This window comes from Carassius auratus, chromosome 3 (assembly GCF_003368295.1).
Source record: "Carassius auratus strain Wakin chromosome 3, ASM336829v1, whole genome shotgun sequence".
NCBI lineage: Eukaryota > Metazoa > Chordata > Actinopteri > Cypriniformes > Cyprinidae > Carassius > Carassius auratus.
This window is the reverse complement of record NC_039245.1, coordinates 11,676,605-11,690,317: the sequence shown is the minus strand read 5'-3', so window position 1 is coordinate 11,690,317 and position 13,713 is coordinate 11,676,605. Positions and strand designations below refer to the sequence as shown.

Below are 13,713 nucleotides of genomic sequence, written 5' to 3'. Positions count from 1 at the left end.
TAGCCCAGAAACGCCGGCCGCTCCACAGTCAAGTTTGCCGGCTGATGCTCTCCCAAGCTCCATTATGAAAGCAGCTTTCTCCTTCACCTCGGCCCAAAGGAGGAGAATGAGGGGGAAGAGACTGTTGTCAAATCTGCTCTTCAGTTTCTCCTTGTGTTGATTGTGTTCATTTGATTCAGCTATGTCTCTTTAATTACCTTTAGTTCATTTTACTTAAGCCCTGTGTTTTTCCTGTGTCCTGCATCTGGTGTTTTTGACACTTGTTTAATGTATATCCATCAGAACTAGTTTTGTACTGCAAATCAAAAACAATATGTTCAGCCCTCATTATGTTGTTTATGTTTGGCATCAAACTACATGCGATACCAGTGTGGTGACTGAATGATGCGGAGGACACCCACAGCTCACAGTGTGAACAAACAGAAATATTTGGGTGCATATGTATTTGTGCTTATCTGTATGTGTGCATATGGAAAAGAGAGAGAGAGAGAGAGAGAGAGAGAAGAGAGTGCACAAAAAAGGATAAACATATTTATGGTCATACGTTCAGCTTTTGAGCTAATCTAAAACAAGCTTACATAATGTACAAGCATATTTTCCTTATGCATAAAGCTCACTGCACTGTTACTGTAACGCAAGACTACGTTTAAGTAAAAATTCAATTAGTAAAAAAATAAAATAAAATAATAATAATAAAAACTGAGTAAGTTGACTTAAATATACTTCATTTTAAGCAAAGGGAGAATTTTATTACTTATTGTGTGACTGATTATATATATTGTGTGGAACACCACATACTCATTATAGAGGGAAACAAAGCCATTTGAACAGAAAAATCATATGCTCCTGGTAGTTCAGTGTTAATTACATTGAGTGGGCAATAAATAAATGTTAATCACAGGTTTGTCATGAGCACCCTGAACTTTGCACATTCTTGGATCTTTGAATTTTGATTTCAGAAATACATAAATAATGCCCACACAAACAGTCATAAAATAGCAAATGACTTTTTATTATCCTTTAAAATATGACTTCAGGGAGACTACAAGTCTCAGAGTCAAGTCATGTTCATGTAAATATTTGCATTACATTATTGAATTTAAATCTCAGACTCCAGTTTATCAAATTAATTGTCTCTCTGAAATAAAAATCTAATGATATACATTCAGTCATGACTTTGATTTTCAAAATCATTTTTATTAGAGTATGAAGTTTCACTGCATGTCTATTTGGCAAGCTGGGTTGACCTGCTATTTTGTGTAAAAGCTCATACAAATATATATTATTATATAATATTTTATATTATTATTATATATATATATTATAGTATTTTAATTATAAATTAATTAACTTCATTTAAAAATAATTTCATTTAACTTTAGCTGACAAATTAATTTGAAATAATAATGTTTCTCTATTCTACAAAACTCTGGATTCCTTTAATAAATGAAAAAGATCTTGACCTCTCCTGATACAAATATAATCAGGCCCTTGTAAAACCGGCAGACAGCTATCAAATGTCAGCTTGTTAAATGACTCTTAAACTTCTCTTTGTCGACTCTCAATTAGTATCACTAAGGTTACCACAGATACACAAAGCCGATAAAACCACAAGTTTTCTCAAAGCTCTGATTCTGAACTGTGAGGGGCTGCCAACATGGGTATGATCTTGATGTGCTTATGCACATCTTGCATGGTAAAAAGAAAATCCATTCTTGGACATGATCGAGTTTCATAAATTTCTCAAAACAGTTCAACGTGTGTTTTGTTTTCTGCTAGTTTTTATACTGTGAAATATTTCTTGCAAATTTAAGGACTAGAAGGTACAAAATTCTGGATTTACAAACTGTCCAAAACAATCTCAAAACATTGATGCTATAAGGAATCAAAGCCAAAGAGGTTTCTGGTCTCGAACACAGACAACATATTTATCAGTTGTCTGTCTCGAAAGAAGTTCATTTGAAAATACATTTTCTTTGAGAGAGAGGGTCCCATTTTTGGACCATATGACAATCATTTTGAAAACAGTATTCAAAATGTGGTTAGTTTTTGCAATTGTTGCACTGGCACCAGCAGGCTTTGTTGGAGCTGTGCTGGAGTTTAGGGGTTGAATTCTTAAAGGTCCTGTTTTACGCGCTTTTTTGAAGCTTTGATTGTGTTTACAGTGTGCAATATAACATGTGTTCATGTTTCGCGTGTGAAAAAAAAAAAAACACAGTATTTTTCACACAATTCACCTATCTGTATACTGCTGTTTTCACTGTCATAAAAACGGGCCGATGTCTTCCTTGTTCTATAAAGTCCCTCCTTCAGAAATACGTAATGACTTCTGATTGGGCCAGCGGTTCCTGTGTTGTGATTCCACAGCAGTTTAGAGCAGGCTGACCTCCTGGTAATGCGATTGGACTAGTTTTGAGAAGCAAGTGGGCAGGAGCATGTGCAGGAGATCTATTTATATGTAACGGAGGCCAGCGAGTAGTGCTGTGTAGGTAAACCTCACTCCCCGATCTCAAGAGACGCACTAGCGTCATTTAGCCTCCTTGTTAGTGCGTCCGCCTCCCATGCCGGAAGACCCGGGTTCGAGCCCCGCTTGGAGCGAGTGCGAGTAGCGTCAGAGAGGACCTGGGTGAGAGGGGTTACATATAGTCACAGGAGCAATTTACTAACGAGATGCGCATGAAAATCGCATTCGTTTTTTTGCACAGCCCTAACATCTAGTTAACAAAGCTAAACAGCATTGCCCTTTGTATAATAGGTTACAGAAACTGTTAAACGCACCAACCTTAATAATAAAATACACTTACCAGCTGTGGTCCATAAACAAAGAGGGAACTGCTCTATATATCAAGAACAATCTTTTTGCGAATCCGGCATTTAACTGATTGAGATTGAGGAAGTTGTCCTCAGCAAAATGTGCTGCACATAATTTTACATGTGGATCATAATTTTCGGGAACCGAGTTAAACATAATTTGTAACCATTAATCCCCAAGCACAGTGTCCCTGGGAAGCCCAAACAAAGATGATTGGACTCCGAGATGAAAATAACAGTGTTTTAAATACATGGCAAACACAAACGGAGCTCTTCCTCTTCTGCGTCGGAGCGCAACAAGGCCACGCCCCCTGTTTGTGAATTCATGTGGGCGGAGGTTAGTCAAAAAACTGTTTTAGTGACGTCATTACTGCAGGAACTAGAGGGATGTAGTCCAAACGGGTCATTTTTTGTAGGCGAATTCTGTTGCATAAAATATCTCGCTTGGCATTGAACTTTGACCTTTAGCATTTTACAGATATTATTTATACTCTAACAACAACATTACACACTAACTAAAGTTTAAAACATGGGATCATGAAGAAGGGGACCTGTAAAGATTTGTGTAATTATATCATCACTTGGTCGAGCTGGCCAGTCTAAGGTTCTGGTTTACAGGCGATCAGGACAGATTAATTACTTGTTATATGGTTAGCATAAAATACAACATTTGGTTTCATCTTGGAAAATTTATCTGACTGCAGGTTTAACCAGTGCACTATTGACTCACAAAATTGTTGTACTACCCTGTGCACATATAGTACAGTGGTGTATTAATCTGTCTGCCGGAAGGATTAGTAAGTGTCTGTATTTAAGAGGAAAGCTGTTTACTTCACCATATGTGAGAGATTTAATCTTTGAAATTTTAAGGATGGAGCACTTGCCAGATTTCAGACCAGATTGGTCTCAACTGGCCTGTTATGAATATTTGAACATAGGTTAAACTTTTCAGCAAGCTGTAAAAAATCAAGATCTATAATAACTGAAGTAAAAAATGTGAAGAAATCGTGAAGAAAAAACATAAGATAGGACAAGATTTTTCTCAATTGATTCTCCGAAACACCAACAAGAACAAATGGAGACTATTGCGGAGTTTCTTGCTTTTCTAGTAAAAACACCCTAGTAATTTCACGTTGAACATCCATGTTTCTTATTAAGTCTTTAAATGGTAAATTAATATATGAATTCAGAACAAATGCAATTTTTTATAACTTTATTAATTATGATCTCTTAGAAGTTAGAAAACAAGACAAAAAATTTAGAAAAAATATTAATTCATGCATTCATGTTTCTAATTTACAAAACGTTGCAAGTTATTACTTAGGAATGACACCTGTATTCCAAAAAAGAACAGTAATTTAAGCAATAAGCCATATTTACCTGTGACTGTAGGGTGTTAGAATTTCAGTTCTCTCCTCTCTGAAACAAGCATCCTCTGTGCCTTACCAGCAGCTACTTAAGATTTTTAAAATAGGGTTTAACCAATTGCTCAATGCAAACTCAAACACTGTGATTCAGACATAAATTGAATTACTAAATGCCCCTGGTTTTTGTTACAGTCAATTACCGTTAATACAGTCTGCAATCAAAAGTTTTTCTAAGGACGAATTAAAGTATGTGGGGCATGCTATCTGCATTAGTTTTTATTGCTGTAAACTCTTGCTAAATGTCATCTATTGTCTAGTTTTTTGGCTGTTTTTTTTTTTTTTTATAGACACAGTTGATCCTCAAATGAAAAATAACTACTTAAAATACTGTAAGAGCAACCATGAAGCAATTTTCTTTCAAAAGGTGTATAAAGTTTATGCACTACAGTATATTACTCTTTAAACTTAATATTAGCAGAAAACTGTACATAGAAAATAATTCATTCTGTAGAGTTTTACATCAATACACACTCATTAAGCCTTTGCAAAGCCCTGAACACAAACAGAAGCACAGTGTATTCCAGCATTCTTGTTTAGGTGCTCGATTTACCCCTCTGCTTTAACTGCAAACCAACATGTACCACAATAAGGCTGGACAAAGCAGTGAATTCAGCCATCACAACTTTCATCTCCCTATATTGCCTTTTCTGATCAATAACAGTTATGTTTATTATGTCTGAACTGAAAAGTAAATGTCACGTATCCCATGGGATAACCATCAATAAATCCTGCTGCCCCCTGTCACCTTTGGTGATATGGAAAAATTAGTTCAGAGTTCAATATAAAAGCATTAAACTCCTACTGCTACTCAGCTTGAGAGAGCTCAGAGACCCATTTTGTATATCTATAGTATTGTTTTATATGAAATAGTTCATTATTTACTTATCCTTATGTGGTGAAACTTTATGAATTTCTTTCTTCTGTGGAACACAAAATAAGATATTCTGAAGAATGTTATGCTTTTGTCCATACAGTGAAAGTCCATGGGGTCCAAAACAACATTGTACCACACTGACTCTCATCAGACAAAACCAAATCCAAAACCAAAATCAAAAATATATAATTTTGTGTACCAGAGGTTAATACAGATTTGAAATGATATGCATAAATACCAAATCTCCTGTAAACAGGGATGGGCAGTTCAGATACAGGTATTTCAAATATGAAATACAAAATACTATTTTGTATTTAAAAACCTTTGGGAAAAATAAAAATCAGATGTCTTTTCAAAATACATAAAATACTTTGTGCCAGTCAACTCATTTCGTTCATCGCCTTGTTTAAACAAATACCCTCCCCCCAACACTCACGTGAGCTGCAGCTATACAGCTCCACTCAGCACTTGTCATGGTCAACTGGACTGTTTGATCAAAGGTGCCTTAGAATGCATTGATGCAATATATTATATAATGTTCTATACTGTTTAAATATTGTTCTCTGATGTCCCCAGAGTATGTATGTGAAGTTTTATCTTAAAATACCCCACAGATAATGTTTTATAGTTTGTTTAAACTGCCTCTTTTAGGGTATGAGCCAAAATGTGCTGTTTTTTTGTGTTTGTTCGCTTTAAATGAAATTGAGCTGGTGTTCCCGCCTCCCTTTTGAGAGGAGTGAGGAGCTTCAAGAGCTCATGCTCATGGGCATACCGGTGATATGGTTTAACTGGTGGTGACGACAGTGTTACTGATCCACATGTTGCTTCCAAATGCAATTTTTTACTACCGCATTCCTCTTCATGATCATTCTGGTAGCACATGAAGGCATCGTTAGTTAAAACAGGCAGAGGCAATGGTAGCTTTAGCAACATTAGCCTTACAGAGAGCCAAGAAGCTCTTTTGGAAAACAAAATATGAAGCGTGATGCTTACTTTGTCTGGAGTCTGGACATCTGCGCATGAAACGTTGATATCGATCCCTCTTTCAGAAGCAATCTTTGCACAACTCCAGCTCTGAACTGACCCTCGAGTGTGAATCAGTCCGGTGTAAAATGTTAGCACAAACGTATAGGACTTTCTTGGAAAGTGAAATTTAAACACTGTGTCAAACAGTTTGTCAAACAGTTGTTTTGTGAAAATTTTGTGAATAAATAGTTTTATTTTATTAATTATTTATTTTTTTACATATAAACTGATTTTGGAGGATGCATGTGAAAATGTTTTGAGTACACTTTTTAAACCCACACAATTTTTGTTTATTTTTTTATCGTGTAAAATGCAGTAAACTTATGATTTGTGACATTAGAACAACCATATGAATATGATAACATATAAGACTAAATTAAATAATGCTTTCTTATGTGTTTTTTTTTGTTGTTGTTGTTGTTGTTGGTTTGTTTGTTTAAATTCATTAAACATTTTATTTTATCTAATGTTTGAATTTAAAATGGAACATTATACATTATTTTTGTTCTTGCATACTCGTTTTTAGACAAGTGCTTGGTGCTTAAGAAAAATGTGTCACATTAATACAATCTGGTGAAAAAAAAAAGATTGTGACCTTTGAGATCAACTTTCTCATTTGAATAAACTTTATAAACAGAAATAAAAAATGTAACATTAAATAAATATGCTTTTTGATAGTTTTGTATTTCCTACAGGGTAGGGGTAGGGAACATCTATTGTTGTATACATCAAATTGTACAAATTGTTTCTCAGTTGTACACATAGAAATGTGTATTTGTTTGTTTGTTGCTTGTTTTTCATCTAGATTAATGTAGGTACCAATATATTTCAGTCTATAGGGATACCTGCACTGGATGGCCAATTTTCACATTTATTTTCTGTATTTTCAAAATACAAAATACTGCATTTCTATTTAAATAATTTTTTTTCCACACAGTATTTTGTATTTTTATTTTTAAAACATTTTCATGTATTTATGCCCATCTCCGCCCGTAAATGTGTTCAGTAAAGGTCCTCAAGGTCAACGGAATCATTTTTCAGATATACTGGTGATATGCATCTTAACCACAAATCCCATCAGGCGCCATGACACTTTATCAATCCCTCAAACAGGAGACCATTAACATCAGAGCCCATTAAGTCACGCATTTGATCTACAGTATGACCATGCTTCCCAAAGCAAATCTAAACTCTTATATACAACAAAGCAAAATTGGTTTTAGATCAGACTTACCTGTAGGATTTAAGGAGAGCAGGAGCAGAGCTTCGCAGGTCAGGTCAGCTGTTGCCCTGGAGATTAGTGTAATCCAGATGGTGAACACCTGCAACGGTGGTAAAAAAAAAAAAAGGGAAATTTGTAGATGGAAAACAAAAGTGTGGCTTTAGCGTCCATCTGGACATCCAGCAAGAGACAGCATACAATAGAAAAGTAAAGCAGGTCAACATCTGTCTCATGCTAATGCAGGTCTGCCTGCCACATGGTTGTGCTTCTGAAGTCATACACTAGTACAGTATGTAGTGTGGAGCAGACTGAAATTTAAGTTGTTTTTCAGAGACATCAAACTTTACTTTCCTCCTGGTTTATTGGTTACCTGTAAAACCTTGCATGTATGTAAATATAACTTGCTTGATTACAAGTAAAGTCTACAGAAATGTTCTTTTTAATGTAGGGCTCTATGAAATTAGATTACTTCCCAGAAATGTGATTACTTAGTATTACTTCCCAAATTCTGTGTTTCCAGTTGATTTTTTTCTAGATTTTAAGTTACAAACAAACAGACACTAAGCAAATAAATAAAGAATTAAAAATGATGAAATTAATTGATAAAACGTTAAACGTTTAAGAAAAATGTTAAATAAATTTTGCATTACGTTAATTTATTTTTCTGAATATATGAAACAAAAAAACAAACAAATGCATTTTGTTGTCATTCTTATTACTTAGAGAGGTACTTTTTTCAATAATAATATATTTCTGTCATAATTTCTTCAAGTAAACGCAGTTTTATCATCAACACTATCATTTTTCAAACTTTTTTTATGATAAATATAGAATCAAATTTACTGCCCTGCACTAATTGTAGGTTTAAATGCAAAAAAGCTTTAAAAGCTTAAACAGTCATTTGTATGTTTGTTGTTATTAAAATTGTAATGTGAATTCTCTTTAGTCTCAGACCAGTTTTTCCAAAGTCAGACTAAACTGTAGAAGTTTTTTACTGTATTTATGTGCTAAATATATGTAATTCAGTTTTATATTTCACTATAATTTACTCAAAGAGATAGTTTTCATTCTCATAAACAATGTAGCACTCAATGTTTTATTGCACAATTATTTTATACTAAACTCTTTCCAACTTTTTAAAAAGATTTAAGCTCCAAGGTTTATAAGATCCAATACCCCTTGAGACCAGGGCTTTTGTTTCAACATTCATATCCAGGAAACAAGGGGGAAAAAAATAACAAGTGTGCCCTAATATCACACTGATTAAATGTTTCCCTCTAACAAAACTAAATCCATTTTATTTATTTTTTTCAAGCAAATTAATTACACATGTTTTACTAAACCACAGCATTAAGACTAATGGCTATTTGAACAGTAAGAGAGATGGAGAGGTTCTGCCTGTGCTTGATTTGCTGTTATGCGATTGCACAAGTAGGCCGTCTCTAATTCATAGCCTTGAATACAGAGGTGTCTAGGAAAGAATAGGAATGAATGAAATTATTTCAGCTTCCTAAAATAGACATGCACAGCAGTCTATGACTGAATCCAACACACTGCACTTCCATTCTCAGAAGTCAAGAGGCCTTCAGTCATAAAGTTTGCAAAGGCCTCACATATTCACATGAGCTCTAAAAGCTTTCAGGGCCTTCTTGATGATCCTTTCACACGCCATCATGAAAACATGAACATTTATACCACCACCATGGAAGCACTGGACGCATTATATCAGAGGAAAGCACCATTGTCACCCGGAGTGAGGTCTTTCAGCTAAGTGCTAAAATTTTTACTAGCTGTACAAAAATGACTGAAAGTTCCCAGTGGTGTGAGGTGAACAGCCTGCTGTCTACTGGTCCCTGACCTCCACCACACGAGGACAGGTTTAAAGAGCTCAGTGTTGACAGCGCTAAAGACCATCTGCAGCACATACTCAAGCTAGTGGGAGACAAACAGCATGGTTGAGGAGGGAAAAAAGGAAGAAATACTGCCCCTGGTGTGTTTTATGAGCTGGCAGACTAACACTCCTCTTGCTGCTCGGCTGCTGGCTCACTCACCAGTAATCTTTTTGAAGCTTTGAATTGCCTTTTCCTCAGGTCTTTCCAGAAACATCCCAAACGCCCATGCAATTTTTTTTTCCACCTCTCCCAACCCTTTGCTGTCTCTTTCACAGACTTCATCCAGGCTGGCTTGTTCCACAAAGGCACCAAAGGCTGGTTTTCTGTCGAGGGACAGTTGTGCCTTCAGACTTTCCTGTCACTTGGAACAGTTTCACTTCATCACCCTCAGTCACCAACACTGGAGGGGTATTGTATAACCCATGTGCTGGACAGGATTACCCATGAGGCTTCAACCCATATTGTACGCATACAACAGTTTGACCAACAGCTAGAGAGCTTTGAGCTAACATTACCAGCAGGGGAGTAAATAACTAAAAGTAGTGACGGTACTAATTTAACAAAATTTTTATTTAAAAAATTTAATATATATATAAAAATGTGTATAGTCTTTTAATATATTTCATACATTATCAGAGCTTAGTACACATAATTATTATATTTTTAGGCATTATTAGCCAAATTAATTAAGATTGTAGGCCTATTTATATGTTATACCCTATTTATTAATTTATCATAAATATATACATAATAAATAATCATATGTCATTTGGCATTTTAAAAAGTTAAAAAGTGCTAAATTATTTAGACAAAAATGGGACAAATAATAACATAATAATATAGTCCTAATATAAGCAAATGAATAAATAAATTATACAAATCCATCCCATCCTGGTAACAGCTGCAGAACTGTCAAAAAAGAGACTAATAATAATTAATAATTATAAATAATATAATTATTTGTTTCCCTTTTTTTTGGCATCGGCTATTTGCACTAAGTGTAAATAGCAATTAGATGCTATTTACACTGTTAAAATAGCAGGATTTTCTGCTATTTATACTACTTATTGCAAATAGTGGCAATTATCTGCACCTCAGAATTGTAATACATTACAAAACAGTCTGCAATAACTTATTGAGTGTAAATTATAATCTTAATTCAAATTAATAAATGGATGCCACCTTATTTTGGAAAAAAAAGCCCTCCCTACTCCTACCCTAACCCTACCCAATACTTTATTTTCAACATTTTGATTATTTACTTAATTTTCACTGAGAATAAATGCTTTGCTGATGTGATTTGAAATTTGAAAAGGTACAAAAAAGGTTTTTGGTTGATTGGTGGGGTTGTCATGAATGGGTGTCCCTTAGTTTGCTTGCTAAAGGTGCCAACCCTCCGGGTGAAGTCTCCACAAAGATGTAGATTGTCTACTGATATAAGGTACCTGATTGCACTTAAACAAGTAATCTAAATGGCCTGTATATGTGCACTATTTTAACCGAGCCCTCACTAACTGAGTTTAATGCCACAGTTATGTTAGAACGCATCTCATTCTTGTTTCTGCGGCGGCGTGTCGGGTGTGGTCCAGAGTTTAATTTTACTTTACTCCAAATGAAATTACCCGTTTTTTAAATACTAACTTCTTTGTTTATGTCCAATTTTCAGTGCTAAACTATTCTTTAAAATAAATCTACTTTTGATTTACTTTTGACTTAATTTTGCAGACCGTTTAGACTGATGTCGTTTCGATTCTTCTGTCAGGGCGTGCAGTCCTAATAACGATGTAGTTTTCCAAATATATATATGAAACAGCTGCAGAGAGTCTCTCTCTTGCCACCACCAGCCCATGCACGATAATATTGTGTATCGGCAATTTCACAGGCTGATGATATGACGATATGAAAAATTACCAAATCGCCAAACACCAATAGGCATGCCAATAAGCAACTAGTTAATGGTGAGAATCGGTCACTATATTAAAGTGTTACCCAGAATGCAAGCTATGACATAAAACAATAAAAGCAAAGAGATATTGACTTATTTACATACAGCATCTCAAAACTCATCAATCTGCACTTTATTTAATATCTTTGTTAAAAAAGACTTCCTTGTTCAACCAGTTTCACCACATTGACAATATTTGTTTCATTGATGAACTCGCACCAGCCAGAAGGAACAGACCTCAACCAGCAAATTCATTCATGCAGGTCTAAACTTATCTTTTCAACAACTCACAAAACCAAATACTTAAAGATTTTTGATCTCCTTTAAAAGTAAGAACAGTACAATACACACATTACTGTTCATTTTTAAAATACCCCCAGACTCTTGAGGCCCTTAAACACCTCTCTGATACTCCTCTTAAGAGACTGGGCAGAACAGACCTTCCTGTGGGGAAGTCGTGGCCTAGTGGTTAGAGAGTTTGACTCCTAACCCTAGGGTTGTAGGTTTGAATCTCGGGCCGGAAATACCTCAACTTAGGTGCTTTTGAGCAAGGCACTGAACCCCTGGGTGCCGCAGCATAAATGGTTGCCCACTGCTGTGTGTGTGCACTTTGGATGGGTTAAATGCAGAGCACAAATTCTGAGTATGGGTCGCCATACTTGGCTGTATGTCATGTCACTTTCTTTACTTTTTGTTTCTTTTTTTTTCACTTTCCTAGATGCTGTATATGTGTGACTACAAAATCCCACCACACACTTCAAATAAATGCCGCTCTCTCCAACCTTAGAGCCTTTACCTCATTTTGCCTGGTTCTGTCTCTCTTAAGGAACTCTTCAGATTGGCCTCGAAGGAACACTCTGCTGCAAAGCCAAACCAAGAGCTCCCCTATCACACATATACAGGGCCAGTCCCTGAAGAATGGTGGATGTGGAAAGCCTACTAACTGCCTGAGAGGAGCAAGAAAGCTATAGCAGAAACCCAGGTCATTTAACAAATCAAGAATGAACGCAATAGGGCACTGGGAAAATGGGCCTCATGGGATAAAAAGCTCTGCAGCTATCTGAAATGAACTGATAGCTGAGGGAATATATAACACCATGAGGTAATTAGATGATACTTAACAGCCATTACTTGAGGAGGCATAGGCTTCAATCTCCTGAAAAATACTGGGTCAGGATCTATGATCAGAAGACCACCTGAATAGAATAAATGCATGCTTTAACTGCCTAAAACATTTTCATATTTACCACCAACTCACCATGAACAAGGCTCAGGTACCCTTCTCTGACCAGAATTTTAACTCATTATACTGGATATCATCATGTCTAAACTGTTCTTGTATGTATGTATGTGTATGTATAACGCTTGAGCTTCTTATCACAAGTTTTTGGACAATAATCTTTTGCCAAAAAAGACCTTAGAGCAAATGATTTGCATTTACAATCTAAATTACAAAGGTCAGCATCAATTGAAGTCTTTGTGTGGTAAAATTTCATTATCAATCATGAAATATCATCTGCAAGTCATATGACAAATTGACTAAGCTTACATGTCCAATTTACTTTCTTTCCTTAAAGAGTTAGTTAAAACTAATGGCAGCAGATTTAAGTCATAATTACTGTTTTTCTAGGTTTAACACAGGAAATCTGAAACCTCTGGAACATCCTAAAACACAGAACTCTCTGGGGTATACCTTGGGAATGACTAAGCTGTTAGACGCTTGGTTAAAACAGAAATAAGATGTGTTGGAATTCCTTGTATGCTTTGGCACAGTAGATATAAACTATTTTATGAGGCAATGATATATGAAAGATGGCATTTAGGTAAATACTGTACCTAATAGCTTAACTATTGCTTTCCATCTTCCCCATTGTGACTTGCAAATAGGATGTAAAGGAAATGCAGTATTAACTCCCACCCCTAACGCTGATATGTATTCTAACAGAACTCTGTAACGCCGTGTCTACACCAGATGTGAAAGAAGCGACAAAATACAATAGAACCTATCAGGCTGTCGACACTGGATGCAGTTGTGGCACAACAAATTCCCAACATTAAACTGCTGCTGTGTTTCATTTATTACTTATTTATGAATTATTTTCAATGGGCGCGACACGACAACTGCGACACGACAACTGTTGCATCCGGTGAAGACACGGTGTAAGTCTGGCTCTTTAGAAGCCATTGTTAAGCAGGTTACAGCAGATCAAATTCTATCCAGCACTGCCTGCATGTTTCTCTGAGGCAGGTCTATTTTAGGCAGAGAATCAAGTCCGAGAGGATAAAATAGCCGAATTGTACACAGAACCATATCTGCTTCATTCCTTTTGATACTGTCTTGCCATCTTTTCCTGCACTTTTTCTCCTCTCTCTATTTCCACCCTCCAGTTGCTTTTGATGTTGAACTTTTTCGGATTAGATCCGACAGACTGAAGGCGCAGCTGGAGAGGAAAGGTCCAGATGTGCTGTTGTGTGCATTATGCCAAAGCCTTTCTAGGAACCAATAACCAGGCTAG

The 13,713-nt window shown here is 35.8% G+C and overlaps 1 protein-coding gene across 1 annotated transcript in view; it reads right to left on the bottom strand.

Moving 5' to 3' along the window:
• LOC113048113 (corticotropin-releasing factor receptor 1) overlaps positions 1-13,713 on the bottom strand; it is a 135,593-nt gene that overhangs the window by 72,485 nt on the left and 49,395 nt on the right. Inside the window, exon 2 of the mRNA XM_026209659.1 lies at positions 7,373-7,460. Within this exon, the coding sequence (XP_026065444.1) occupies positions 7,373-7,460 (88 nt within the window). The remainder of the gene's footprint in view (positions 1-7,372; positions 7,461-13,713) is intronic.